We start from the raw sequence: 27723 nt of genomic DNA on the forward strand, positions 1-27723 counted from the left end.
CTTGCCCCACTAATATCACTTCTAATGTTTGCCAGATTGATAGGGAATGAAATTGGTGGGTTGAAAAATCCCTTAACGGGGACATTTCACTGGACTTTTTAATTTAAAACGAGTAGCTCTACCAATTGCTTTTTTTCTACTGATTCTATAACAGTTTTTATTTTTCTTCTGTGACCCTCCATTCCTAAATTATGCCAATTTTTCCTTCAACCATCTGGGCGTATACCACAGAAGTTCTCTGTGGGTGAGGCCATATTTTGAGTGGCAAGCATCATAGAAGGAAAACCGAACACCCACAGAGAAGTTCTCTGAAATACACTCAGTTGGTTGAAGGGGGGAAAAAAAAAACTGCAGTCTGTAGAAATGATGCGCTCAAGATCGGTGTCTCAGCTGACAGAAGAGCTGTAGTGTAAGCACACAAACTTCCATGAGACAAAGATTTTCTCTCCAAACTTAGTCCTCCATACTAAGTCAGTCAGCGAAGAAATGTATTTCTTCTGATGCCGCAGCATTTCTTTGACTGAGGTATCTGCTCTTACAATATAGCTCTCCACTGACAGTTGAGACACAGGTCTCAAGTCAACAGCCCTCTCCTGACATATGACTAGGAAGGGCTGCCTCGTGAATTACATAACAAGGCTATTTTACTACATTCATGAAGATATCATAAATTTGGTGAAAATTTCAAAAATGTAACTTTTATGCATAGTGGTACACTTCGTAATGTAACATAAAAGCCTAAGACCAATATGGCAAATATTTAAATTTTGGTATAAGTACTAAATAATGGATTCATAAACATTGATAAATTTGTCAGTTATGACAATTTAAATGTAGAAATTTGCTAAAAAAAAGTTTTAAGTGCAATAAATGTCCTCCAAAATATTTTAGGAAGTTGTAGAATATTTAATTATTACACGGATAAATTTTTAAGTGGATAATATCTGAGAACCTAATTAAAACCAGGGCTGTGGAATCGGAGTCGGTGCTCATTTTGGTGGAGTCGGAGTCGGTATAAAATGGACCGACTCCTAAAATATATAATAAATTGGGTACAGTAGTTCAATGCAGAATATGCTGAATATTTTTTCATATTAATTTGGGAAAGTTATGAAATGTCCTATAAATGGCTGTTCTATTCCTGATCTAAGGCTACAGTCACACACAGCGTCTTTCCTGCGTTATTCGAGGATACGTTTTTCAGCTGCAAAAAACGATCAGCTTTTTAAAAAACTGCATCACCTGAAAGTTTTTTGAGCTTATAGATAATGTTTTCAATAGCAAAAGCAGATTAGAAATCTGCTCTATCTATCCACATCTGTCTATCCATATTGCATCTGTACCAAAAAGAATGAAAGGCGGGTAGTACACAGACTAACATTCCTTTTTTTTTTTTTTTTTAGCACCAATCAGGTACACCTCATAGCTGCCCAAAAGAACACCCAGGACAGGCATTGCTCATCTTCAGTAACACATCAACATCAATTGATAGTTGGAATAAATAGACTGCATTCATCACCACATTATCTTATCGTGCAGGCTTTATTTTCAAGCGTAGGGGTGTGCATTATGAGGTTCTGCAGCAGCTGAGGCGTGCAGTATGAGGTTCTGCCCCCCCCCCAGGTTTGACCCTTGCTATGCCCATGGTGTGAATGTAGCCTGAGGATCAAGGCTTTGTCTCAGCTGAGATAAGTCATAATATATATATAGGCCCGTGCCCATATACCCATCATACATATCCACCATCCCATAGTCCCATGGCCATATACCCATCATACATATTCTCCATCCCATAGTCCCATGCCCATATACACATATATATATATATATATATACATACACACACACATACACACAGTACAGACCAAAAGTTTGGACACACCTCATTCAAAGAGTTTTCTTTATTTTCATTAATATGAATATTGTAGATTCACTCTGAAGGCATCAAAACTATGAATTAACACATGTGAAATTATATAATTAACAAACAAGTGTGAAACAACTGAAAATATGTCTTATATTCTAGGTTCTTCAAAGTAGCCACCTTTTGCTTTGATTACTGCTTTGCACACTCTTGGCATTCTCTTGATGAGCTTCAAAAGGTAGTCACCGGAAATGGTTTTCACTTCACAGGTGTGCCCTGTCAGGTTTAATAAGTGGGATTTCTTGCCTTATAAATGGGGTTGGGACCATCAGTTGTGTTGTGCAGAAGTCTGTTGGATACACAGCTGATAGTCCTACTGAATAGACTGTTAGAATTTGTATTATGGCAAGGAAAAAGAAGCTGAGTAAAGAAGAACGAGCGGCCATCATTACTTTAAGAAATGAAGGTCAGTCAGTCCGAAAAATTGGGAAAACTTTGAAAGTGTCCCCAAGTGCAGTGGCAAAAACCATCATGCGCTACAAAGAAACTGGCTCACATGAGGACCGCCCCAGGAAAGGAAGACCAAGAGTCACCTCTGCTGCGGAGGATAAGTTCATCCTAGTCACCAGCCTCAGAAATCGCAGGTTAACAGCAGCTCAGATTAGAGACCAGGTCAATGCCACACAGAGTTCTAGCAGCAGACACATCTCTACAACAACTGTTAAGAGGAGACTTTGTGCAGCAGGCCTTCATGGTATAACAGCTGCTAGGAAACCACTGCTAAGGACAGGCAACAAGCAGAAGAGACTTGTTTGGGCTAAAGAACACAAGGAATGGACATTAGACCAGTGGAAATCTGTGCTTTGGTCTGATGAGTCCAAGTTTGAGATCTTTGGTTCCAACCACCGTGTCTGTGCGACGCAGAAAAGGTGAACGGATGGACTCTACATGCCTGGTTCCCACCGTGAAGCATGGAGGAGGAGGTGTGATGGTGTGAGGGTGCTTTGCTGATGATACTGTTGGAGATTTATTCAAAATTGAAGGCATACTGAACCAGCATGGCTACCACAGCATCTTGCAGCGGCATGCTATTCCATCCGGTTTGCCCTTAGTTGGACCATCATTTATTTTTCAACAGGACAATGACCCCAAACACACCTCCAGGCTGTGTAAGGGCTATTTGACCAAGAAGGAGAGTGATGGGGTGCTGCGCCAGATGACCTGGCCTCAACAGTCACCAGACCTGAACCCAATCGAGATGGTTTGGGGTGAGCTGGACCGCAGAGTGAAGGCAAAAGGGCCAACAAGTGCTAAGCATCTCTGGGAACTCCTTCAAGACAGTTGGAAGACCATTTCCAGTGACTACCTCTTGAAGCCCATCAAGAGAATGCCAAGAGTGTGCAAAGCAGTAATCAAAGCAAAAGGTGGCTACTTTGAAGAACCTAGAATATACCGTATATACTCGAGTATAAGCCGACCCGAGTATAAGCCGACCCCCCCTAATTTTGCCACAAAAAACTGGGAAAACTTATTGACTCGAGTATAAGCCTAGGGTGGGAAATGCTCCAGAGATTATTCCCCCATATGGTGTCCCCAGAAGAAGCTCCATAGATTATTCCCCCATATGCTGCCCCCATAAGAAGCTCCATAGATTATTCCCCCATATGCTGCCCCCATAATAAGCTCCATAGATTGTTCCCCCATATACTGCCTCCATAAGAAGCTCCTTAGATTATTCCCCCATATGCTGCCCCCATAAGAAGCTCCTTAGATTATTCCCCCATATGCTGACCCCATAAGAAGCTCCAGATTGTTCCCCCATATGCTGCCCCCATAAGAAGCTCCATAGATTGTTCCCCCATATGCTGCCCCCATAAGAAGCTCCATATATTGTTCCCCCATATGCTGACCCCATAAGAAGCTCCATAGATTGTTCCCTCATATACTGCCCCCATGCTGCTGCTGCATGTAAAAATAAAAAAATTAACATACTCACCTCTCCGTCGCTGCGTGTCAGATACTCACCGGTCCTGCGTCCATGGCTGCTCACCACTATCTGCCACGTCATCAGTCAGTGACGTTCAGACTGCAGGGGGCGCGGCGCGCACTGATCACGTCACCGCGCCCTCTGCTGTCTGAAGTCACTGACCGATGACAGACAGCAGCAAGCAGCCATGGACGCAGGACAGGTGAGTATCGCTATACTTACCCGTCCTGACGCTGTCGCTTGAGCCCCCAGCTTCTCCGCGCTCTCTCTTCCTGCATTCAGCGGTCTTGTGATACCGCTCATTAAAACTCATGAATATGCGCATATTCATGAGTTTTAATGAGCGGCACCACGTGACCGCTGAAGGCAGGAAGAGAGAGCACCGGGAGAAGCTGGGGGCTCAAGACACAGCGTCAGGACGGATAAGTATGACCTGACACAACCCCCGCCCCCCCTCCCCCTCCGACCCCCCGGTGTATATGACTCGAATATAAGCCGAGAGGGGGACTTTCAGCCCAAAAAAACAAGCTGAAAATCTCGGCTTATATTCGAGTATATACGGTAAGTCATATTTTCAGTTGTTTCACACTTTTTTGTTAATTATATAATTCCACATGTGTTAATTCATAGTTTTGATGCCTTCAGAGTGAATCTACAATTTTCATAGTCATGAAAATAAAGAAAACTCTTTGAATGAGAAGGTGTGTCCAAACTTTTGGTCTGTACCGTATATATGTAATCGATATTATACAGTGTATTACATATTTACAGTTTATTACAGTTTTTTGTGTTCTAAAGTTGTATTCCAATAAATATATCTTATGTTCTGTCTAAATATCTTGATTATTGGATCATAGAAATGATTCAATGTCTGATGTTCACATTGTACGGCAATACATTTTTCACTTAAATATAAGCAATATATGTGGGAGTCGGTGTGAGGGAAATTGAGGAGTCGGAGTCGCAGGATTGGCTTACCGACTCCACAGCCCTGATTAAAACAATTCAGTGAATGATACAGAATGGCAAAAACGTACGATGACAGGCCGGAGCATGGAAATGAAGGAGCAGAAGCGGCTGCGTTCTTCAATAAGCGCTTTCCTGACGGCTTGCTTCTCCGTCTCCTCCAGGAGAAGGTACTTGTCATTGACGTCTTGAAGAGCGCTGTCCAGCTGAGGCTGTATATCTCCTCTACCTGCAAACACAACCAAGTCACACTGTCAGCATCTCACTGGGGTGTAGTTATATATAGGGGGTGCATAGGTAGCAGTCGCATCCAGGCACTGGAGCCTGAGGGGGGTCCTAAAATCTGCCAGATAAGATGACCACGATAAATGACACCTGGTCGGAGGGGACCTGGTACACACATTGGATATGGGTCTAGGAGCAAGTGCTCAGAGGCAGAAAGCAGATGTTATCTCTTCACTGGTAGGTGCTATTGGAGGATAACTGACAATTAGGTGCCACCATGTAAGACCCATCATCGACGTTGGGGAGATATCTGCCTATCTAACCATAGCTATGGTTGTTCATCTTTAATAATAGAAAGAGAACTAAGTAGCTAGAAGATAATGTAATCTGCAGATCCAGATTTCCCTGGCTTCCATCATAGGAAACAAAGCCCCAAAAGTTACATTTTTCCCTTTTGGAGCCTTATCTCAGTGACTTTCCTCTTCCTAGATACTTCACATAAATGGAAGAATGACGATGTAATCTACCAGCTATTGACCAGATATCATATGTATAAGAACTCCAGATTTACCTTTCTTGGCTTTTTTCTGCAGTTTGAGGGTGTCTGATGACTTCTTCTTAATCTCTTGACGAGCCTTTTTGTATTCTGAAAGATATTTATGAAGATTATAGCTTGGTTTTGTAGTATAGGCTTTATTACATACAGAGCATGATAAATAAAATAAGAGCTTTCAAAATTAACAAAAGTTATTCCTTATTAGGTAGTGATCAGGACTAGGCATCCTCCTTTCATGTTGTAGGATCCTTGGTGGGCCTGCTGATCTAGGAGGACCTGCTGATAGCCTCTGATTGTCTTGTGTGCTATTTATGGGTGCACCAAAAGAGAAGTACGATACTATTCTGGCACTGTAAGGTGATTATTACGATTAATGGACAGGGACAACCCAAAACGTAGTGAAAGTGGCTGGTTGCCAGAGGCTCACTGCCTCACAGTGCGGGATCATCAGCTTCTAGGATGTCCAAGTAGGATAGCCTTACCTTTTGCGTGATCCTTATCAAGCTGATTAGCTACCTTCTTCCATTCTTCTACCTGCTCTTGCAGTGGGTTGATCAGACAGTCAATCAGGGCGCTGCAACACACACAAACAAAAAAAAACAAGCCACAGTCTTAGTTTGTATCAGGACATTGTTCTTGGAGACTGAAGGCAAGAAAATAAATAAGAGATAATAGAAGAGGTGGGGAATTGTGAAAATGATGAGTACATTATGCGTGGTGTAGAGGATGGAAGACTTGAAGAGTAGAATGTTGAAGAAAAGAAGTTGAGAGCAGAGATAATGTCAAGAATTAATGGAGAATAGAATGGGTGATGAGTGGAAATACGAAGGACAGAGGAAGAGGATGAAGAGCAGAGAAGTCAATAAGCGGAAGTGGAAAAGAGTGTGAATGATGAGGACAGAAGAGATTAAAAGCAAAATGAATGGTGAGAAGAAAAAGGAAGTAACAAGGAAGAGGAAAGGCATGAAGAGCAAAATAGTCAACAAGTACAGAAGGAGAACAGCAAATGATGAGTACATTGTGAATGAAATGGAGAATAGAGAAGAAAAAAGTGTAGAGCAGAGGTAACGATGAGAAGGTGAGGAGAGGAAATATGAAGGAAAAAGATAGAGAGTAGAGAAGGCTACGAGTGGAGATCGAGGGCAGTATGAATGAGTAGAGAAGAGGGTGGAACAGAGAGAGTAGGACAATGAGAAGAAGTAGACTTGAAGAGAAAGACAGGAAGGGAAGATGGAAAACCTGGAGAGGAGAATGGAGAGGAAAAAAGTGGACTGTAGTCATACTAATGAGAAGGTGTGCAGGGTAGGATTGATGATGACTGGAAATATGAAGGAAAGAGCAAGAGAAGAAGAGTAGAGCAGGCTATGGGTGGAGGATATTATGGATGAACCGAGATGGTGGAGTAGAGCAGGGTTCCCCAACTCCAGTCCTCAAGGCCCACCAACAGATCGTGTTTTCAGGATTTCCTTAGTATTACTCGGGTGATAATTGCTTCACCTGTGCTATACAAAGGAAATCCTGAAAACATGATCTGTTGGTGGGCCTTGAGGACTGGAGTTGGGGAACCCTGGAGTAAAGGATGGAAGAGATAATGACTATAGTTGAGCGAATTTTTCAATATTCGATTCCGATCGGAGGTGAATATTCTATTTGGATTATTCGCCGTACACAGCTGAACATCATTGGAGTCAATGGGAGTAGAAATGACCGAATACGTTCGGAAATGATCGACACACACATTCGGCATGAATAGGGTACAAATATGGCAAATTCAGATACGGCGACCAATTCCGAACATATTCGCTTAATTCTAATAAAGAGTAAAATGGATGATGAAGAAGAATAGTGAAGAATTAGGAAGTAGGGTGGAAGAGGAAAGAGATGAAGGGCAGAATAATCCATCAGTGAATGATGAGTATATTGTGAATTGAGTGGAGGATGGAAATCACGGAGAGTAAAAAGAAGGAGGAAAGAAGCGGAGAGCCGAGGCAATGATGAAAAGGTGAGGAGTGTAGAATGGACGATGAGTGGAAATATAAAGGAAAGTGATCGGTGAAGGAGAGGAGTAAAGCAGGCAATGAGGAGAGGTTGAGAACAGAGTAAAGGTGATTAGATGAGGAGGTAGAATAGAAAAGAAAGGCAGTGCTGTGGACAAGACTCATGGAGGACAATAGTGAAATTACGGGACTTGGGTGGTGGCAAGTAAAGGTTCAGAGTAGAACGGACAAGTCTAAAAAAATATATTTCTTTTTCACCCCCAAAAAATGTACAGTTGTGGCCAACAGTATTGACACCCCTGCAATTCTGTCAGATGATACTCAGTTTCTTCCTGAAAATGATTGCAAACACAAATTCTTTGGTATTATTATTTTCATTTAATTTGTCTTAAATGAAAAAACACAAAAGAGAATGAAGCAAAAAGCAAAACATTGATCATTTCACACAAAACTCCAAAAATTGGTCCAGACAAAAGTATTGGCACCCTAAGGCTAGTTTCACACTTGCTTTTTTTTGCAGCGCGTTTTTCCCGCAAAAAAACGCATTGAAAAAACGCATACAAAAGCATACAACTGCTGCGTTATTTCAAGCATTTTTATGAGCATGCATGAAAAAAACGCAGCGTTTTTATGCATTTGTATGCGTTTTTAGTGCGTTTTTACCGCGTTTGCGTTTTTTTCCAACATTTTTAGGTGGCCCCTCACACTACCCAAACCATGACTTTACTAACCCTAACCCTGACCCTAACCCTGACCCTAACCCTTAACCAAATCATACTTAACCCTAACCCAAACCCTAAACCCTAACTAACCCTAACCCTAACCCTGACCCTAACCCTGACCCTAACCCTTAACAAAACCATACTTAACCCTAACCCTGACCCTAACCCTGACCCTAACCCTTAACCAAACCATACTTAACCCTAATCCTGACCCTAACCCTGACCCTAACCCTGACCCTAACCCTTAACAAAACCATACTTAACCCTAATCCTGACCCTAACCCTGACCCTAACCCTTAACAAAACCATACTTAACCCTAACCCTGACCCTAACCCTGACCCTAACACTAACCCTAACCCTTAACCAAACCATACTTAACCCTAATCCTGACCCTAACCCTGACCCTAATCCTTAACAAAACCATACTTAACCCTAACCCTGACCCTAACCCTAACCCTGACCCTAACCCTGACCCTAACCCTGACCCTGACCCTAACCCTTAACAAAACCATACTTAACCCTAATCCTGACCCTAACCCTTAACCAAACCATACTTAACCCTAACCCTGACCCAAACCCTAACCCTGACCCTAACCCTAACCCTAAACCCCCTTAACTAACCCTAACTCTAACCCAAACCCCTAAATTCCATGGTTAAAAAAAAAACGCATATGCAAAAAAACGCATACATGAGCATGCCAGTGCGCACATATGCGCATCCATAGGCTATAATGGCTATTTTTAGCGCAAAACGTGCGCATATGTGCGCATGCGCTTTTTTGCAGGGCCAAAAAATGCAACATGCTGCGTCTGGAAAATACAAACGCACACCCCAAAAAAACGCAGCGCATGAAAATCGCATACATGCGCTTACAAGCGCGCAGGTATGCGCACCCATGTTAAATATAGGGGAAAAAACGCATGCGCACATATGCGTTTTTTTCCAGCGCTAAAAAACGCAAATGTGAAACCAGCCTTAGCCTAATACTTGGTTGCACAACCTTTAGCCAAAATAACTGCGACCAACCGCTTCCAGTAACCATCAATGAGTTTCTTACAATGCTCTGCTGGAATTTTAGACCATTCTTCTTTGGCAAACTGCTCCAGGTCCCTGATATTAGAAGGGTGCCTTCTCCAAACTGCCATTTTTAGATCTCTCCACAGGTGTTCTATGGGATTCAGGTCTGGACTCATTGCTGGCCACCTTAGAAGTCTTCAGTGCTTTCTCTCAAACCATTTTCTAGTGCTTTTTGAAGTGTGTTTTGTGTTATTGTCCTGCTGGAAGACCCATGACCTCTGAGGGAGACCCAGATTTCTCACACTGGGTCCTACATTATGCTGCTGGGGTCTTCCTGGGTCTCCTACCATACAGTCCCTTTTCATTCAGACGCCGACTGATAGTACGGGTTGACACTGTTGTACCCTCGGACTGCAGGGCAGCTTGAACTTGTTTGGATGTTAGTCGAGGTTCTTTATCCAACATCCGCACAATCTTGCGTTGAAATCTCTTGTCAATTTTTCTTTTCCGTCCACATCTAGGGAGGTTAGCCACAGTGCCATGGGCTTTAAACTTCTTGATGACACTGCGCACGGTAGACACAGGAACATTCAGGTCTTTGGAGATGGACTTGTAGCCTTGAGATTGCTCATGCTTCCTCACAATTTGGTTTCTCAAGTCCTCAGACAGTTCTTTGGTCTTCTTTCTTTTCTCCATGCTCAATGTGGTACACACAAGGACACAGGACAGAGGTTGAGTCAACTTTAATCCATGTCAACTGGCTGCAAGTGTGATTTAGTTATTGCCAACACCTGTTAGGTGCCACAGGTAAGTTACAGGTGCTGTTACACAAATTAGAGAAGCATCACATGATTTTTCGAACAGTGCCAATACTTTTGTCCACCCTCTTTTTTATGTTTGGTGTGGAATTATATCCAATTTGGCTTTAGGACAATTCTTTTTGTGTTTTTTCATTTAAGACAAATTAAATGAAGTTAATAATACCAAAGAATTTGTGATTGCAATCATTTTGAGGAAGAAACTGAGTATTATCTGACAAAATTGCAGGGGTGTCAATACTTTTGGCCAAAGCTGTAAAATAAAAACAATTTGCTGTAAAATTGTGAGCATTTTTTATGATATATATATATTTTTTTTTTTAAGTAAGCCTCTTGTAAATGTCCCCAAATTTAGCTGGCAAACCTGAACCTGCAAAATCACCCCCATTGTAAGGAGAGGACCAATGCTATTCATAATAGACTCTTCCTTAACACTTCTGGCTTTTTGTGATTCCCTTGTGGGATAAAAGAGGCACTTGAGCACTTTCCAGCGGCCAAGAGGACAAAGTAAAAGCTGTAGGCTGTCATGACATGCTGTCTCGAAACGAAGAAAAAATGATTGCGGCATTGGCCGGGCGCTGCCAGTGGATATAGGAGTCCAGAGATGGAGTAGAGGAAAGGTTTCATTGAAACAACGTGTTTCGGAGTTGGACCAACTCCTTCATCAAGCACCTCAGGTATGGGTATTGCAGAGACATAGGCTGGAGATTTTTGGAATATAGCATTCTTTACCTTTTGCCATAAGATATCTATTGGGTTCAGTTAGTAGGGTCTCAAATTAAGATAACCACATGATATCCTGCTGTGGGGATCCCCGACGATCAATTATAATCTATGGGAGGTCCAAAACTAGCGCTCCACTTCCCTGCAGCGCCACCACAGGTGAAGTAAAACATTACATGGTGCCTATTGAAATCAATAAGTTATCCACCTAAAATATGGTCCTCCAGAGACGCTCTTCGTAGCTATCTTCTTACAGATGAGGATCCTGAACAGTGGACCCTTCACTAATAAGTCAGAATTCCCTAATATCGTATTGGATAATCGATTTTCTAAACCAGTAAACCCCTTTAAGACGACTTTAATAGGGACTGGATAAGGAATGCACGTCTAGAATGCAGTGATGTGATCCCTAAAACAAGAGCGCGATTGTCCCGGTGTTATTCCGGGAGGACACGTGTACGCCGCGCTCGTCTAGGTGTTGAGTTTCGGTGGATGAGCGGCCATCATACAGAGACGATGATAAACGCGCAGCTCGTGTGGAGGAGATTTGTTTGAAAAATACAAGATCATTTCCCATAATTCATGTTTAGAGAGCGAGGGCGGAAAATGTAGTGAATCCAAAGATCTGTGAGCGAGGAAGATTGAGCCAAAGAGGCGCCGCGTCTTCCAGAATCCAAACCCCACAATATAACAATATTATTGCAGAGCGCCGCGTAATTGAGGCAGCGCATCATTTCAAGACAAAACAAGGAAAAACATGTGTCTAACTCAAGAGCGCAGCCAAAATGCACCCAAAAAAATAAAAATAAAAGTTTTGAGTAAAAGTCATAGAGTGCTATTGTCTGAATGGTGCGGCAGAACACAAGATTGGCGTCAACTCTGCATAGTTGGGCAAACGGTGGACTGGGTTTCACCATTTATTCGCCATCAGTGAAAATCAGGTGTTACACAATTTCCACAGGTCCAGTTCTGAGACTCAACAGGTCAAGCCCCGACACTCCCAAAGGTCCAGCCCCGACACTCCCAAAGGTCCAGCCCCGACACTCCCAAAGGTCCAGCCCCGACACTCCCAAAGGTCCAGCCCCGACACTCCCAAAGGTCCAGCCCAAGACACTCCCAAAGGTCCAGCCCAAGACACTCCCAAAGGTCCAGCCCAAGACACTCCCAAAGGTCCAGCCCAAGACACTCCCAAAGGTCCAGCCCAAGACACTCCCAAAGGTCCAGCCCAAGACACTCCCAAAGGTCCAGCCCAAGACACTCCCAAAGGTCCAGCCCAAGACACTCCCAAAGGTCCAGCCCAAGACACTCCCAAAGGTCCAGCCCAAGACACTCCCAAAGGTCCAGCCCAAGACACTCCCAAAGGTCCAGCCCCGACACTCTCAAAGGTCCAGCGCTGCCACTGTGGTCTGACAGGGTGATGTCACGATTACAGGGCATGTGACCACTGCAGTCAATCACTTGGAACAGTGGCTCTTCCAACGTAGATGGCACCAACCCCAGTGATATCACTGCTGCAGCTTGTCAAACCACAGTAGCACAGACGTATATAGCTGGACCTGTGGACACCTGAATTTATCATTTTAACCTATTGGAAACCAATAGGGATGAAAAAGTTATTCTTAAAAAACCCCTTTAAACATGAGCCATAAAATGCCACAAAGTTTCTGCGCAAATCTCCGTCTGCTGATAGCGGGTCATCACAGTCTGAAAGGCGGCAAAATTGTAATAGGCGCGTGTTTTAATAAATGTGCACAATTTACTCCAACTTTTGTTTTTTATCATCGTCGATGACGGAGTTCGGCACACACTGACCTGGAGAACTGTCGGAGTTTGGACTCTATGCTGCGGTGTCTCATACACATTCTGGTCAAAGCAGAACCAACTTCTCTGGTCGCCCCTGAAAGAAGAAAAATATACATGATCATTAATTCTATAAAAATAAACAATAAACACATTACACATCGCAGAAATCTCTTAAAGGGACGTGCTCAGCAAAATCATTAAAAGGAATGTATCACACAGCTTACTTTACTAAGTAAAGCAGTTCTCCAGCTAATTAACGAATTAACGCCTTAAGAGTCACATAAAATAATAACACCAGTCAGTCACCTTACTAATCCCCCACTAGTCTCTGCAACTCCTGCTACAGCACTGACGTCCCACCACAGACATGTGACCGCTGCAGCCAATCATTGACTATAGCAGATCACCACTGCGGTGGGTGATTGGCTGGAGCAGCTGCATATCAATCAGGAGACAAAATCCCTGTATCAGGAAGTAGAGGCTGGAGGGGGTCATTGTACAGGAGGAGGAGGTGAGCTGTGACATCACCTATCGTGAATGGTGGATCCTCTGTTATCTAGTGTATATAGAGGTGTTATCAGTCATTGTACAGGAGGAGGAGGTGAGCTGTGACATCACCTATCGTGAATGATGGATCCTGTGTCATCTACTGTATACAGAGGTGTCATCAGTTATTGTACAGGAGGAGGAGGTGAGCTGTGACATCTGTTGTGAATGGTGGATCCTGTGTTATCTACTGTATATAGAGGTGTTAACAGCCATTGTACAGGAGGAGGAGGTGAGCTGTGACATCACCTACTGTGAATGGTGGAGCCTGTGTTATCTACTGTATATAGAAGTGTTATCAGTCATCGAACAGGTGGAGGGGGAGGTGAGCTGTGACATCAACTATCATGAATGGTGGATCATGTGTTATCTCCTGTATATAGAGGTGTTATCAGTCATTGTACAGGAGGGGGAGGAGGTGAGCTGTGACATCACCTATTCTGAAAGGTGATCCTGTGTCACCTATTGGATATATAAGCATTACCTTCCAGTGTAATTATGTATGTGATAATAATGAGCTGATTACTGAGAAATAATCTCTAGAGAACAGGAAATATCACTCTATTGTGAGTGAAACTGAAAGATTTCAAAATTATTTTTTATAGTTATTGATATGGAAAATTGTATGCAGACGTCACCAAAAATTCTTAAAAAATGTAAAAACTTGATTCAAACAATAACCAATTTTACGGCTATATAATTCTTCTAAACTTATACAATATATATCTATTTTTAGATATTTATTTTTTGAATTAGGAAAGAACGATGTAGATTTATTATATTACAAGGCTCCTTAACAAAAAACGCAAAACAAAAAGACAATTGATTTGTGGTTAGACCGAAGACTGATGTGGCCGCCGGCAATCCCATACAGCCAACAAAGAACTGTCTTTCTGAAAGTGACACCTTATTAGGGAACGATTCCGAACAATGGAAGTAATTTGCATTCTTGGAATTTCTAGTGTAGAAAGACTAACTGAAACTTCAGTGGGTGCAATACTAAAATCCACCACACGGGGGCGCTAGTTAGCTACTGTAATTTATTGCTGGCACTAAAGCCTTTTCGTGTCATTCCTACAAACCGGGTTGAAGGAGTAATTTCTAGTCAGAACACATCCAATGTGAATTGCGTTGTGATATTACGTCTTAGCCTAGTCGTCCAGTAGCATGAATGGTGGCCGCCGGGCTACGTCCACATTAGGTTAGGGCCACAATTGAAATCTCACAACTCCAGAATCCCTCTTGCTTTTTTTCATTGCTGACACATTGCGTTCTCTGCTCTGATGTAGTGTGGGTGATGACACTCCAGTCACATCCAAAGCTGTATTTAAAAAAACAATCTAACTTCTCGCAACTGAGCTCTGCACATCCAAAGCTGCATGTAAACTTCTGCTGTGAGCTCCTAACTCTAGGCAAAATATTCTCTGCTAGAGATTATTCTCTAGTCACATCCAAAGCTGTTCAAAATTTTCTGCTGGACACCTGTAAATTCCAGGCTAAGGAAGCTCCCAACTCCACGTTCCTCTTGCTTTTTCAGCGCTGACACATAGCATTCTCTGCTGTCACGCAGTGTGTATGTGGGGCGGAGGGTGATACTCCAGTCACAGTCAAAACTGCATTCAAAAATGGACAATTTTGTACATGCTCTAAACTATACTACCTAATATCTCATTACTGCCCTTTGCCATTTCAGCATCGATACAGAACATTCTGCCATAGTGCGGTATGATTTTCTCTAATCACATTCACAGCTGCTTACAAAATTAGCTGCTGGATTCCTATATGCAAATTGCCTTTTCAGATAGGGAGAGGACTAGAACTCTAGCGCCGCCTATTGGGAGCAGCGATCCTAAAAGTCAATACTGATTCTCTAACGAGCATTGCCACATGACTTAGGATAAAAGCCTAATCAAAATCTCAATTTGCAGACACTGTTTCAGGGTGTTGCCCCCTCATCAGTGCAAAGTACCAGATCTGATTTGGCCAGATGAGAGGCTCCGAACTGGGGTCTAAGGTTTCTCTTTGCGGAGCGTGTCATGCCAAGCCTGGCATGTCAGTGTGAGGAGACCTTTTAAGCCATGCGTGCTCCTCTGGGAAATTAAATATGCAAATTGCATGACTTAAGTCTCCTCACGCTGACATGCCAGGCTTGGCATGTCACTCTCTACAAGGAGAAACGTTACTCCTTAGACCCCTGTTGGATACCCGTAAGCTCCAGGCTCACAATGTCACATATCTCTTGCTTTTGTCAGTGCGGACACATAGCATTCTCTGCTGTCACGCAGTGTGTGGGGGGTGGAGGATGACACTCCAGTTACATTCAAAGCTGCATTCGAAAATGGAGAAATTTCACACTGTTCCAAATGCTATTATCTGATCTCGCATTGCCGCCTTTTCCTCTTTTATCACCTATACAGAAAATTCAGCTGTAGTGCGGCATCTAAGATTATTCTCTAGTCACACCCAAAGCAGCTCTTAGGTACTCTTAAGTAATATTTGGGATTTCTGTTATCTTGGTGATAAGGAACCTCACACCTCCCTACTCTTCTTCCATGTTTCAGCACTGGCATAGAGTATTTTCTAATGTGATCAGTGCTCTAGTCACATCCAAAGCTGCATTTAGGATGACGTTTATTTCCGATTAGCTCCATCCAGGATGCAGACAATCACGTTAAGCATTAAGAAAAGGCACACAATCAGTTAAGGGAGTTTTCTGCTGCTGCCATGTGTTGACAATTACAGCACCGAGCCACAAAAGAAAGAATCCTCTGGAATCCTCGGGTTTTTTCGAAATAACAGGTGGACAGAGCATGCCTATAAATGTTCAGGAAATGGAAGGCATCTTATAATTATGGAACCTGCGGCAGCAACGTGCTCATTACGGCGGCGAAGTCCGGGTGCCCTCTGCCAAGACAGCCCGGGTCAACCTAGGGCTGCGCTGCAGAATGTACGGAGATGACGGAATTCAACTAACGAGGACGGCATGTTTTATAAACTCCGGAGCGATATTATAACAGCGTCCGCCGCGCTCCAGCTGCTGCCGCTACTAGACGGGAAAAAGTATTAGTGCGTTCCGCCGTAATAAAGCCACAAGATCTACTTTATATCAACACCGGCGCAGAGACGGGCACCGTCGGTGGTCTGATTACAAGATACTGTACACATCATAAATCAGGAAGGATTATATTAAAAAAAATTAAATCCGGGGGGAGAAAAATCCTCTTTAACCATTTCGCTATACAATGACATACGAGATAGATTCCTATACGTGGCTCTGCAGAGGCAGGAAAAGGAGGCAAGGGTAGCTAATCTGCATTTTTTTTTCCCAGGAAGCATTGCTTTTACACCAGCTGGATCTGTAAAAGGAGAACCAGAACCAAAATGGCTACCATTGATATCTCAGTCTCTGAGCAGTGTCCTTAGGTTGCTTTGGATTATTACCCTGTAAGCCACGCCCCTTTAGTAATGACCACAGAAATTAGCTTCAAATAAAAAGGCCCATATCGCTAGAACTATATAGTTTTTATTACAAAAACAAATGGCGGCATACTCATGGGAGCAGCGGATATAAAATGACCGCAAAAAGTGGCCACTTTTGACCTGGTGACAGCAGGTCCTCTATAATACTGCCCTATAGTGCGCAGATAATAATACCGTCATTATGTATTATAAATGAATGTTTAGAAATACCAATTTACACAGTTAAATAATACTGTGTGGTCATAGTTTGGTCCGGGGGGTCCTGCTCTCTGAGGTCCCCTAGAAAATGAGTCACTGGCTATTGCTGCTAGCTACCCGCCCTGGCAACGATCAGGACACTAGTGCCTCGCCGTACAGAATGTCACCTGCACACGTTTCATGCCTTTACACTGTTTCCCCTTCCCCCACCTTCCACAGAACTTAACTGTACACAGATCAATATTTTTGCAAGTAAACTCGGCCTTGGCTGTAGGATGTTGCCACGGCAACAGGTAAATCAATGGCCGACAAGACAGCTCAGCGTGGGTCCTCTTCTTGTGTGGTCTTGATTATTCAATATAAGACACTACACCGATGGCCGCTTATAGCTCAAGTCCACTAATACAGTGTCAACAGTGTTATGGAGTGCTCTCTCCATGCTTTACACTGCAGCTCTGCTTGTAGAGACTCAAAGCCATAAGGATCAAGACTCAAGATTGCCAATAAGTCAGCGCACAGGGGGCTCATTTCTACTACAGGAAGGAAAGAATGATTATAAAGTCCAAGAACTACCACTGGCAGGGGCCCATTTCCACCTATAAAACAGGTGGCATTATGCATTATGATGAGTTATTAGACTGCAAAGGGTCCATATACTTCCGCAGGGGTTGCTTTCTGTCTATGTCCGCCAGTGATCACTAGTGAGGGTCTCAATTTCCAAATTAAAGGGACAGCGCATCTCTCTAAAATACCTTAAAACAAAAATGACACGATCTCACAACAAAAGAACACATTTATCACGATTAAAAGGTGGAGTTCCCCTTTAAGCTACGAGAACTGAGCCCATGCGCCGTACAAGGCACCGCAGATAGGCGGAGTGGCCCCCTGTGGTCATGATGAGTAATTATCACCTTCGTGATTTCATCTACTCGAGTACTACAAAGTATTTTCCACAAGTGTCATCCTTGGCAAATGCGACAGAATAATATCCGTCTTCTGAAGCAGATGGTCAGAACGGGAGAGCGCTGACTAAGCGCCTCGTCTAATGCTCCATCACATGGGAACGTCTCATTATGTTCCCAGACACTAATCATTCAATGTTTTGGGGTCGATTTATCCAAATTATCTAAAAAAAAAAGAAAAACCTGTCTTTCTTGTTCACAGCAACCAATCACAGAGCAGCTTTCATCTTACCAGAGCCATTTGAAACATTGAAGCCGAGCTCTGATTGGTTGCTATGAGCAACGGCAACAGACTGTTTTGATAAATGAGGCCTACTGTGCTTAGATACACATACATATATTATATATCTCTCTCACTCTCATATATATATATATATATATATATATATATATATATATATATATATATATATATATATATATATATATATATATATATATATATATATACACACACACATACATACACTAGATGAAGAGCCCGGCGCTGCCCGGGCATAGTGACTAACTGTGGTTAGTTATAGCAAATTATAATTATCCTCCATCCCATAGTCCAGTGCCCATATACCCATCATACATCCTCCATCCCATAGTCAACCATTATGACATCACAATGAGGGGCGGGGCTTGATACACACACACTTTTTCCCTATTATGTAGATAGGGGCAAAATTATTTAGTGAATTGGAATGCGCGGGGTTAAAATTTCGCCTCACAACATAGCTTAGGACGCTCTCGGGGTCCAGACGTGTGACTGTGCCAAATTTTGTGGCTGTAGATGCGACGGTGCGGATGCCAATCCCGGACACACATACACTTGAGCTTTATATATTAGATGAGAGTGAGAGAGAACAAACATAAATCAGATATTAAAGGGGATGTCCACAATAAAGCAGACTGAGCAATGAAGTTAGCAAGATAGACAAGTATGGCTGCCTTCCTCCAAACACAGCGATTCCTGTCCATGGGTTTGGTCTGGTATTGCATATCAGCTCCTAGAAGTGAACATGACTAAAATGTTATACCACACACAACCTAAAGACAGGAGTGGTGCTGTTTTTGTAAAGTGAATGGAGCTCCATTCACACAGGGGACCCTGAGACCCCCCATCCTTTTGACGACTGGATATCCAGCAATCATACATTTATACCTATTGCCTAGGAGACCGACCACCATTGCGGTCTAGCTTGTAAACAGTGCGCTGAAGCGGACTGAAATTAGGCGTTAACGGCGCCCCCCCAGCAATCCTGTCAATAGAAAAGAGCTTGGAACCACCTATCAGCGGTGGTCGGTCTCCAAGGTAACAAGCTGTAAACAAAACAAAAATGTTAGTATCTCCAGAACGATTGCAAATTTTAATACGCGGGAAATTGCAAAATTGCTTGTAATTAAAAGCACTACCCAATAATACCCATTGATGAACGGGAGAATAACTCTAAGTAACTTTATAAATTAATTATATTAGTTATTTTACACCCATTGATCCTCAGTTAAAGGGGTTATTTCAGGACTCCACAACAGAAGACAGCTCAATCCGTGCAGTTTTGTCTTTTGAGGACTGGCCATGCAGACATTATTCTGATTTTCCCCTAGAGCTGCCTTTACACCTGAAATCTCCCCCTTGATGATTCTTTTTTTTTTTTTTTTTGAAACAGCCAGCAAGTTGGTTGTCAGATACCATCCTAACAGCTGAGCTCTTGTAATATAATGCAATATGAATTTTGATATGATTTCTGTATTCAACCTAAAAAAAAAGAAAAGCTGAGCGAGTTCAGCTCTGAAGTGTGCAGAACTCGGAATACAGCTGTGAGGTATACTATAGGCTGTAACTTCCGACAGGTAGTTAATGAAACTTTCCATGAAAGTGGATTAATATAATATAAAAAGCCTGATGTCTCGGGGACCATCGGCGTTCTGTGCGGCGGTGGGTAGCGTGAATGTCAGCTCTTGGGAGACACTGGGGTCTGGCTGCCCCCCGGCCGCTCTAGCTCCAGTGTTTACCAGTAGACATATAGCAGTTTGCTGCAGAGTTCGGTCATTGTTTTAGGGCAGGTAACAGCAAACACAAGTTGTGTCTAGAGTGTGACCCTGGCTGTCTATGTTCATCAGATCCTGTGTACACAGCTGGCATCCAAGACGGAGAAAAAAAAAACAGGAATTTATGGGGCAGGGGTTGGACGCTATCGCCAATTCAGCTGCTGCAAGTACAAGGACGCACGTCTGACTACTGGGTAATTTAGCACTAGAGAGGCAAACTAAATGAATCTTTTCCACCTTTGGAGATTTTTTTTTCTTACTTTAATGCATGCATTTTTTGTTTAAAATTACTTTTGTAACTGGGTCTCATTAAAGATTTTGCTTTCTATAGCCTGTCTATTGCTGGCTGTAGAATGAGTTTACTGAGACTTCGTCAGTGAGCGCATTCTGATTGTCCAATAGGAGAGTTTGTCACTCTTATCTATCCTTTTCTGAGCTCCTCTCAGCTCATTTATGACCACAGACCACATCAAAGTTCATTGTGCAGATGAAATAGAAAAAAAAAAAATATGTAAAAGCCAAACGGTGCAAATTTTTGAATAAAAATTAACTGCAAAAATGATATTTTAAAAAAAAAAAAAAATCTGCAAACACACAACGTTAAGTAAAAAAAACATGGTCATCAGAGGTGGGTAACCAGTCAAAGCTCCACTTAGCTGATACAAAGCTCCAAATTCCCTGCACAGATATAAACGTGGATGCACTGAAGATAAAGCATTGCCCCCAGATAAGGGAAATTCCCAAAAAACAGCAGACGATAAGGAAAGTATTTGAAGTTTCTCAATGTTTTACGTACTTTAATTGCAAAATATTGTAATTTTTGTTAAGTAACATATATCAACAGGCAATAATTCCAGTCGCTCACCTCTGTGAAATCCCTCTACGGCTGGCAGATTTCTCAGAAGTTTCTGCTGTTTACAGTGAAAGTTTCAATAAACATTTCCTAGGGAAAAAAAATTCCACCCTCTGCCCAATAATTCTAGATAATCTTCATATAAACACTTACGGGAACATCCAGAATTACAGGTTTTTTTATAGGAGTCATAAGGAGTAGCGATGGAAGACTCCAGGACAAGAATGTCGCTATAGAGTCTGCATCAAGGCTTGGGTTTAAGTCTGCAGTCACTCTATGTAACTGCAGACTTGTGAATGCTCACAGTGCATGCTGTCAGGATTCTTCAGCATCAGGGTCAGGCATGACCTCAAGAATGCGATTTGCATACATGTGGTCACATGACAACTAGACGTGTGTAGCTTCACTCAACACAAGTGAATTTAAGAAGGCTGAACAAGTCTAGTCAGATTGTGGCCGGAAGTATGCAAGTCACATAATTACCATCACATGACTACCCGGTACAGCTCTGGAGAATCCTGACAGCGTGCAATGTGCATGCTGTGAGGATTCACAAGTCTGCAGTCACATAGAGTGACTGCATGCTTGAGCCCCACGCCTGGACAACCCCTTTATTGTCATCATCTTATATTCTTGTACACAGGAGGTAGTATTATAGTAGTTATATTCTTGTACATAGGGGCAGTATTATAGTAGTTATATTCTTGTATATAGGGGCAGTATTATAGTAGTTATAGTCTTGCATATATAAGCAGTATTATAGTAGTTATATTCTTGTACATAGGAGCAGTATTATAGTAGTTATACTCTTGTACATAGGGGGCAGTATTATAGTAGTTATATTCTTGTACATGTGAGCAGTATTATAGTAGTTATATTCTTGTACATAGGGGGCAGTATTATAGTAGTTATATTCTTGTACATGGGAGCAGTATTTTAGTAGTTATATTCTTGTACATAAGGGGCAGTATTATAGTAGTTATATTCTTGTACATAGGGGGCAGTATTATAGTAGTTATATTCTTGTACATAGGGGCAGTATTATAGTAGTTATATTCTTGTACATAGGAGCAGTATTATAGTAGTTATATTCTTGTACATAAGGGGCAGTATTATAGTAGTTATATTCTTGTACATAAGGGGCAGTATTATAGTAGTTATATTCTTGTACATAAGGGGCAGTATTATAGTAGTTATATTCTTGTACATAGGGGCAGTATTATAGTAGTTATATTCTTGTACATAGGGGGCAGTATTATAGTAGTTATATTCTTGCACATGGGAGCAGTATTATAGTAGTTATATTCTTGTACATAAGGGGCAGTATTATAGTAGTTATATTCTTGTACATAAGGGGCAGTATTATAGTAGTTATATTCTTGTACATAAGGGGCAGTATTCTAGTAGTTATATTCTTGTACATAGGGGCAGTATTCTAGTAGTTATATTCTTGTACATAGGGGCAGTATTCTAGTAGTTATGTTCTTGTACATAGGGGCAGTTTTATAGTAGTTATATTCTTGTACATAGGGGCAGTATTATAGTAGTTATATTCTTGTACATAGGGGCAGTATTATAGTAGTTATATTCTTGTACATAGGGGCAGTGTTATAGTAGTTATATTCTTGTACATAAGGGGCAGTATTATAGTAGTTATATTCTTGTACATAGGGGGCAGTATTATAGTAGTTATACTCTTGTACATAGGGGCAGTATAATTTATAGTAGTTATATTCTTGTACATAAGGGGCAGTATTATAGTAGTTATATTCTTGTACATAGGAGCAGTATTATAGTAGTTATATTCTTGTACATAGGGGCAGTATTATAGTAGTTATATTCTTGTACATAAGGGGAAGTATTATAGTAGTTATATTCTTGTACATAAGGGGCAGTATTATAGTAGTTATATTCTTGTACATAAGGGGCAGTATTATAGTAGTTATATTCTTGTACATAAGGGGCAGTATTATAGTAGTTATATTCTTGTACATAGGAGCAGTATTATAGTAGTTTTAGTCTTGTACATAGGGGCAGTATTATAGTAGTTACATTCTTGTACATAGGGGCAGTATTATAGTAGTTATATTCTTGTACATAGGGAGCAGGTTTATAGTAGTTATATTCTTGTACATAGGGAGCAGTTTTATAGTAGTTATATTCCTGTACATAGGAGCAGTATTATAGCAGTTATATTCTTGTACATAGGGAACAGTTTTATAGTAGTTATATTCCTGTACATAGGAGCAGTATTATAGTAGTTATATTCTTGTACATAGGGGCATTATTATAGTAGTTATATTCTTGTACATAGGGGGCAGTATTATAGTAGTTATATTCCTGTACATAGGGGGCAGTATTATAGTAGTAATTTTTTTTTTATACATAAAATGCATTAATATAGTATTTAGATTTTTAGCCATTGTAGTAGTATTAGAACAAATACTCAGAATGACTGTTGTGATCTACTAATACTTGGAACCAACACTTGCAGCCACAATTAAATCATTACCTCCTGTCCCAAAGAACTGGGCTCCGCAAGTTCTCACTGACTTGACTCTGCCTGTAAACTCTGCAAGGTTGTTAAAGATCAAATTGTGAATACAAAACCATCACATGACAGTATGATCGCAAAGGACACAGAAAATACTTTTCAATGGTAGCAAATGTCAAATCCACTCCTGACAAATTCCCAGGCCAGGAATTACTGTAAGCAAATAATGTGCTGGGAACTTCACACTATAGGTCTCGGTAATTCAAGGAGAAAATGGTTGGCGGTTGTCACAGGCTCCAAATACCAGGATCAAGTATACAATAGATGTGACGCAGCCTGGCACATGTAATAGGACGAAGATGTAAGACCTACAGAAGATTGTCAAACCGCATGATGTCCACTAGGAAGGCTCAGAACAGTGCGGGTCGCGGTAGAGGTATGAATCATGTCCGGGACTGGGACAGAAAAAAATATTCATTTTCGAAATTTGGTTTTGGTGAGGACTTATGAAGAGACCATAAAACAAAGTATATGTCAAAAACCCCTCCTGGAGGAAAGCAGTGTTAATAGAAACATGGTGTAGATCAAAAACAGTACAAGGTCAGTATTGCAAAGAAAATCCAAATTGACCCCAATTTGATCCAATTTAATTCTGAAGCTCTCATTTTTTCCATGCGTTCAACAGAGAGAAATACTAATTGGTGCCGCACTATGGGACGCTCCTCTATTTCTAAGAATTGAAATGACTATGGGGAAATTAATTAAATGACACTCCGCATATATGGTCACATTCAAAAGATGAGTATATTATCGTGTCCACACAAAGAACATAAAACCATCAAATCAGTAATATATTGTATTGTTTAGCGTAAATCTGTAGTCCACGTGATTCTAGGCCACTGAGGAAATAAGCGGAAATTGTATTTATCAGCTTCCAATTACAGTTCATCAACGGTATATGTTTTCTCTTAATAAGCCTCAAAAGTCTCCAAAAATCTGTCTAAAGTAAAAAGGTAAGTAGAAAACAGGGAGGAGGGGGATGCAGCTGCAGCAGCACTAATTCAATGTTTCATAAGGAAGGAGTATCAAGAGGGAGACATCTGATTGGCTTAGAGCAAGCAGCACACCAAGGAGAGCCCGCCCACTCAGCAAGTACAAAGAGAACATAATGTACCGAAATTAGCAAGGGGAAGCGATTTAATTCCATGTTTTGGGTAACAATTGCATAAATGACACCCTCTTAAAGGTGCCTTTAAAGGCATACATTTGAGGAGCAAGGAGGGGTAACACAGTGACAGCGATACGAATACTGCGTACAAGTGATTAAAAATGGAGTTCCCCTTTAAGTGGACAAACCTTGTTATAGAGACTAAATAAATGTTATTTGTGCTTTCAAGTCCAGTGTCACCTATTTATGGAGACACGATGGGCCGGGGCACGCGATTCATGGTGTTTCCAATCTGTGTTTTGCATACTTTTCTAGTTATGTGTACATTCTGCAGAACGATAAGGATCCAGATAGTGCTGAGCATCACGTCATCCCCCTGCAAGGGCGAAGCGAGTCCGGAGAAGCTTCAGGCCCCGTTAGTCACCGGGCGTGATTTACAAGGGCGCCACGTTACGCTGGTAGCTGATGCCGTACAACTTTGACACATACAGCACACACGCCAAGGTTACCCATAGGCTCCTATTCAGCCATTATCAGATACAACAGAGTTCACTTTGACGTCGGCGGACTGGAGTGTGTCGGTAATTTTTTAAAATTTTCGTGGAGTGTTCTCAACATCATAAATGGTTAATATTGCAGAGTTTTTGTAAAACAGGCAACGTTGCAATTCACCTTTTATTAAAAATCCTTATGTATTCTCATCATTGGAGGGGGTAATTTTATAGTTTACTGCTCATTGGCTAAAGTAACGGCCACCTCTGAAATCTATCAGAGGTGGCCGGTCTGCTCGGCACAGGGCGCAGCACTTGCAGCTTCCGTGGAGACGAACTCCTCCGAAGTTGCAAAAGGCAAGCAAAGGAAGCTATGCTACTAGTCCAAACTGTCAATCAACTGATCTGGAGACAACCCCTGTGGAGGAAAGCGTAGTCTGAATTTTCTGCAAAAGCGCGTGGCTATTACGGAGTTTCCAACGCATTACGACTAAGAAAATACTGGCTACTAATTTAGAGGAGGTGGGGAAAAAAAAGGTCAAGTCTAGGACTGGTCGTAACGGTGCATGAGGGCGGAGTATTTTGAATTTGTGAAAGATTCGTCTCCCTCTTTGTAAGCTCTCGCTTATATAGACATTTTCTGCTGGTTTGTCGTCAGCAGTCTGAGGCTGAACGCCAAGCGATCAATACTGATCCTCAGCAGGTAGCGTCACACAAAGATCTGCACAAGCCCTGGATGAGACAAGACGGTCTACCAGCAGTCTTAGAGAAGACCTTATCCTCGGGGTAGGACATAGGTACTTTTCGATCTGTACTAATGTGGACAATCATAAATCTACAGAAAAATATTTTTAAAAAAAACCCCCAAAAAACGATCATGAATATAACCTTATATCTATAGAAACAAAATCAGAGAGGTTGGATTTACAGCTACTCCAAAGCTATCGACGTGGTCAATTAGTTTTATGTAAACTCCACCCCTTTTGGACCTAGAATATGCCCAAATTTGCCCGGATTGTTTCCAAAAATTCAGGATAGTCCTGGCAAATTCAGGAATGTTGTCAACTAAGCCGAAAGATGAACATCTACAGAAGTGCTGTGTACTTACCAACTCCTAAGAGGCTGTTGGAAATAGCTGAAGCCTCCTGGAATGGTAGAGTTGGCCAATCTCCCGGGCACCCAAGAGCCTTTGGAGACCTTACGGAAAAAGCACTATTGGAAGGTTTATTGTGCATCCCTCCGGATGCTCCACCATCAAAAGGAGGTTCAGAGTTCCAACGCACATTCAGGGGGTGAGAAACATGGTGTGTTTATGAAAAAAAAAGTTGCGCCTCTGATATCTTAAGGACCATCATGTCCACAAGTAGATTAATAAGGAAGTTTGCCAAAATTGTAGTCACATGAACAGTCACTCGGTTTATAACCCAGTGGCTATGCCAAGTGCCCCGCGGACAGATTGGCACTATGTCATAATACTTCAGAAGTGAATCCGCTACTCAACCATGAGACCTTTATTCGAACAGTGAGAGAACACCAAATGGGCTTCTTCACTCTTTGTTCTACAAGGGATGGGAAAGTGGGTCTTAGATCCTCCTCAAAAAATGATGGGAAGTAGTGCGATAGTAACATCCAACAACAACTTTGTTTCTTGCTGGTGGTCAATCTGGTCTTTTGGGACAGCAGAGCATAAATTATGTCCACCAACCTTTTCTAATCACGTTGACAGGTTAGAAGTAACTTATCAACCCATATCGAAACCTAAAGAGTTGACGCTATTGTGACCATTAGATGGGACAGCTTCACTGTGGCAAGGAAAATGGCATATGAACCCAAAGGGCTCAACGGATTGTATCGAAGTCTCTGTGAAGTGCATGGCCACTTATATGAATATGGAAGGGTGGGCAGAACATATCCATTCTAAAGGTATGATGGGGTCACGGAAAAACCAATAAGAGTTAGAATTATGGGAAGCTGCCAAGCATACACAAAGAAAACGGGGGGTCTCCATATCAAATGGCACTTGGAGGGGTTGTCACGTAGATCTTGGATCTGTCTTAGTAGATATTAGGCTTGTGCAATGAGAAGGTTAACAAAGACACATAGAAGAGCTCGCCAAAGACCATCTTTGACAGCCGGCTCTAGAGATTACATTCGCCTGAAAGCATACAACAATTACTCGGCGTAGGGGAAGCGACCGGCTATAAAGCTTGCTCATTCAGCTGTCCTTCCTTCCATCCACACGCAGGTCAGCAGTATCATCCATTAATTCTTCCTATGTCCTCCAGGAACGTTCACCACAATGAAGTGGCCTCAATTCTTCTGCAAAACTCGGCTTTACCGCAGCTTGCTAACCCTTTAATGCACCATTCCCACCTTTTTGTCACCCCCTTCTCCCTATTTTTCAGCCTCATGGCGTTGCATCACATTTCCATGGGTCCTGTTTAAGCTTTATTTTTCTCCCATGGTGGCGCTGAAGGGAAACTGAACATTCACTGTCCCTTTTTCCATAGGTGATCCCATTATTTTTAGAGGACCAAATGATTTGTAAATCATTAAATTCAGGCAGTTAAACCACCGGTGAAATAAAATCTTCATTAATGGGTGCCCCGAATTCTTTACCAATTCTAGGATCCCATTAGTAATTATTACATGTCGCCTTACATTCCTCTATAATAATAAGCAACTGTCAGATTCTTCCGCTCTGTAACAATCAATCATCGTAAAAGCCCCCAAAGCGTGCTCGGACCCTCGTCCAGATGGAAATCTGTGTCAGTGCCGATGAGCTGCACGCTACGGTCAATGCCACAAGAGGCA

The 27723-nt window shown here is 42.0% G+C and overlaps 1 protein-coding gene across 5 annotated transcripts in view; it reads right to left on the reverse strand.

The window, feature by feature from the left end:
• The window catches only part of MTSS1 (MTSS I-BAR domain containing 1), a 172579-nt gene that overhangs the window by 21129 nt on the left and 123727 nt on the right, over positions 1-27723 (reverse strand). For all 5 annotated transcript variants that reach the window (XM_073590308.1, XM_073590307.1, XM_073590310.1 and 2 more), the window contains exons 4-7: positions 12690-12774; positions 6081-6172; positions 5614-5688; positions 4889-5046 (exon numbers count right to left, since the gene is read on the reverse strand). In XM_073590308.1, coding sequence (XP_073446409.1) covers positions 4889-5046; positions 5614-5688; positions 6081-6172; positions 12690-12774 — 410 coding nt within the window. The remainder of the gene's footprint in view (positions 1-4888; positions 5047-5613; positions 5689-6080; positions 6173-12689; positions 12775-27723) is intronic.

The sequence above is a fragment of the Dendrobates tinctorius genome, unplaced genomic scaffold, assembly GCF_039654945.1.
Source record: "Dendrobates tinctorius isolate UK_male_01 unplaced genomic scaffold, ASM3965494v1 ptg000116l, whole genome shotgun sequence".
Classification (NCBI taxonomy): domain Eukaryota; kingdom Metazoa; phylum Chordata; class Amphibia; order Anura; family Dendrobatidae; genus Dendrobates; species Dendrobates tinctorius.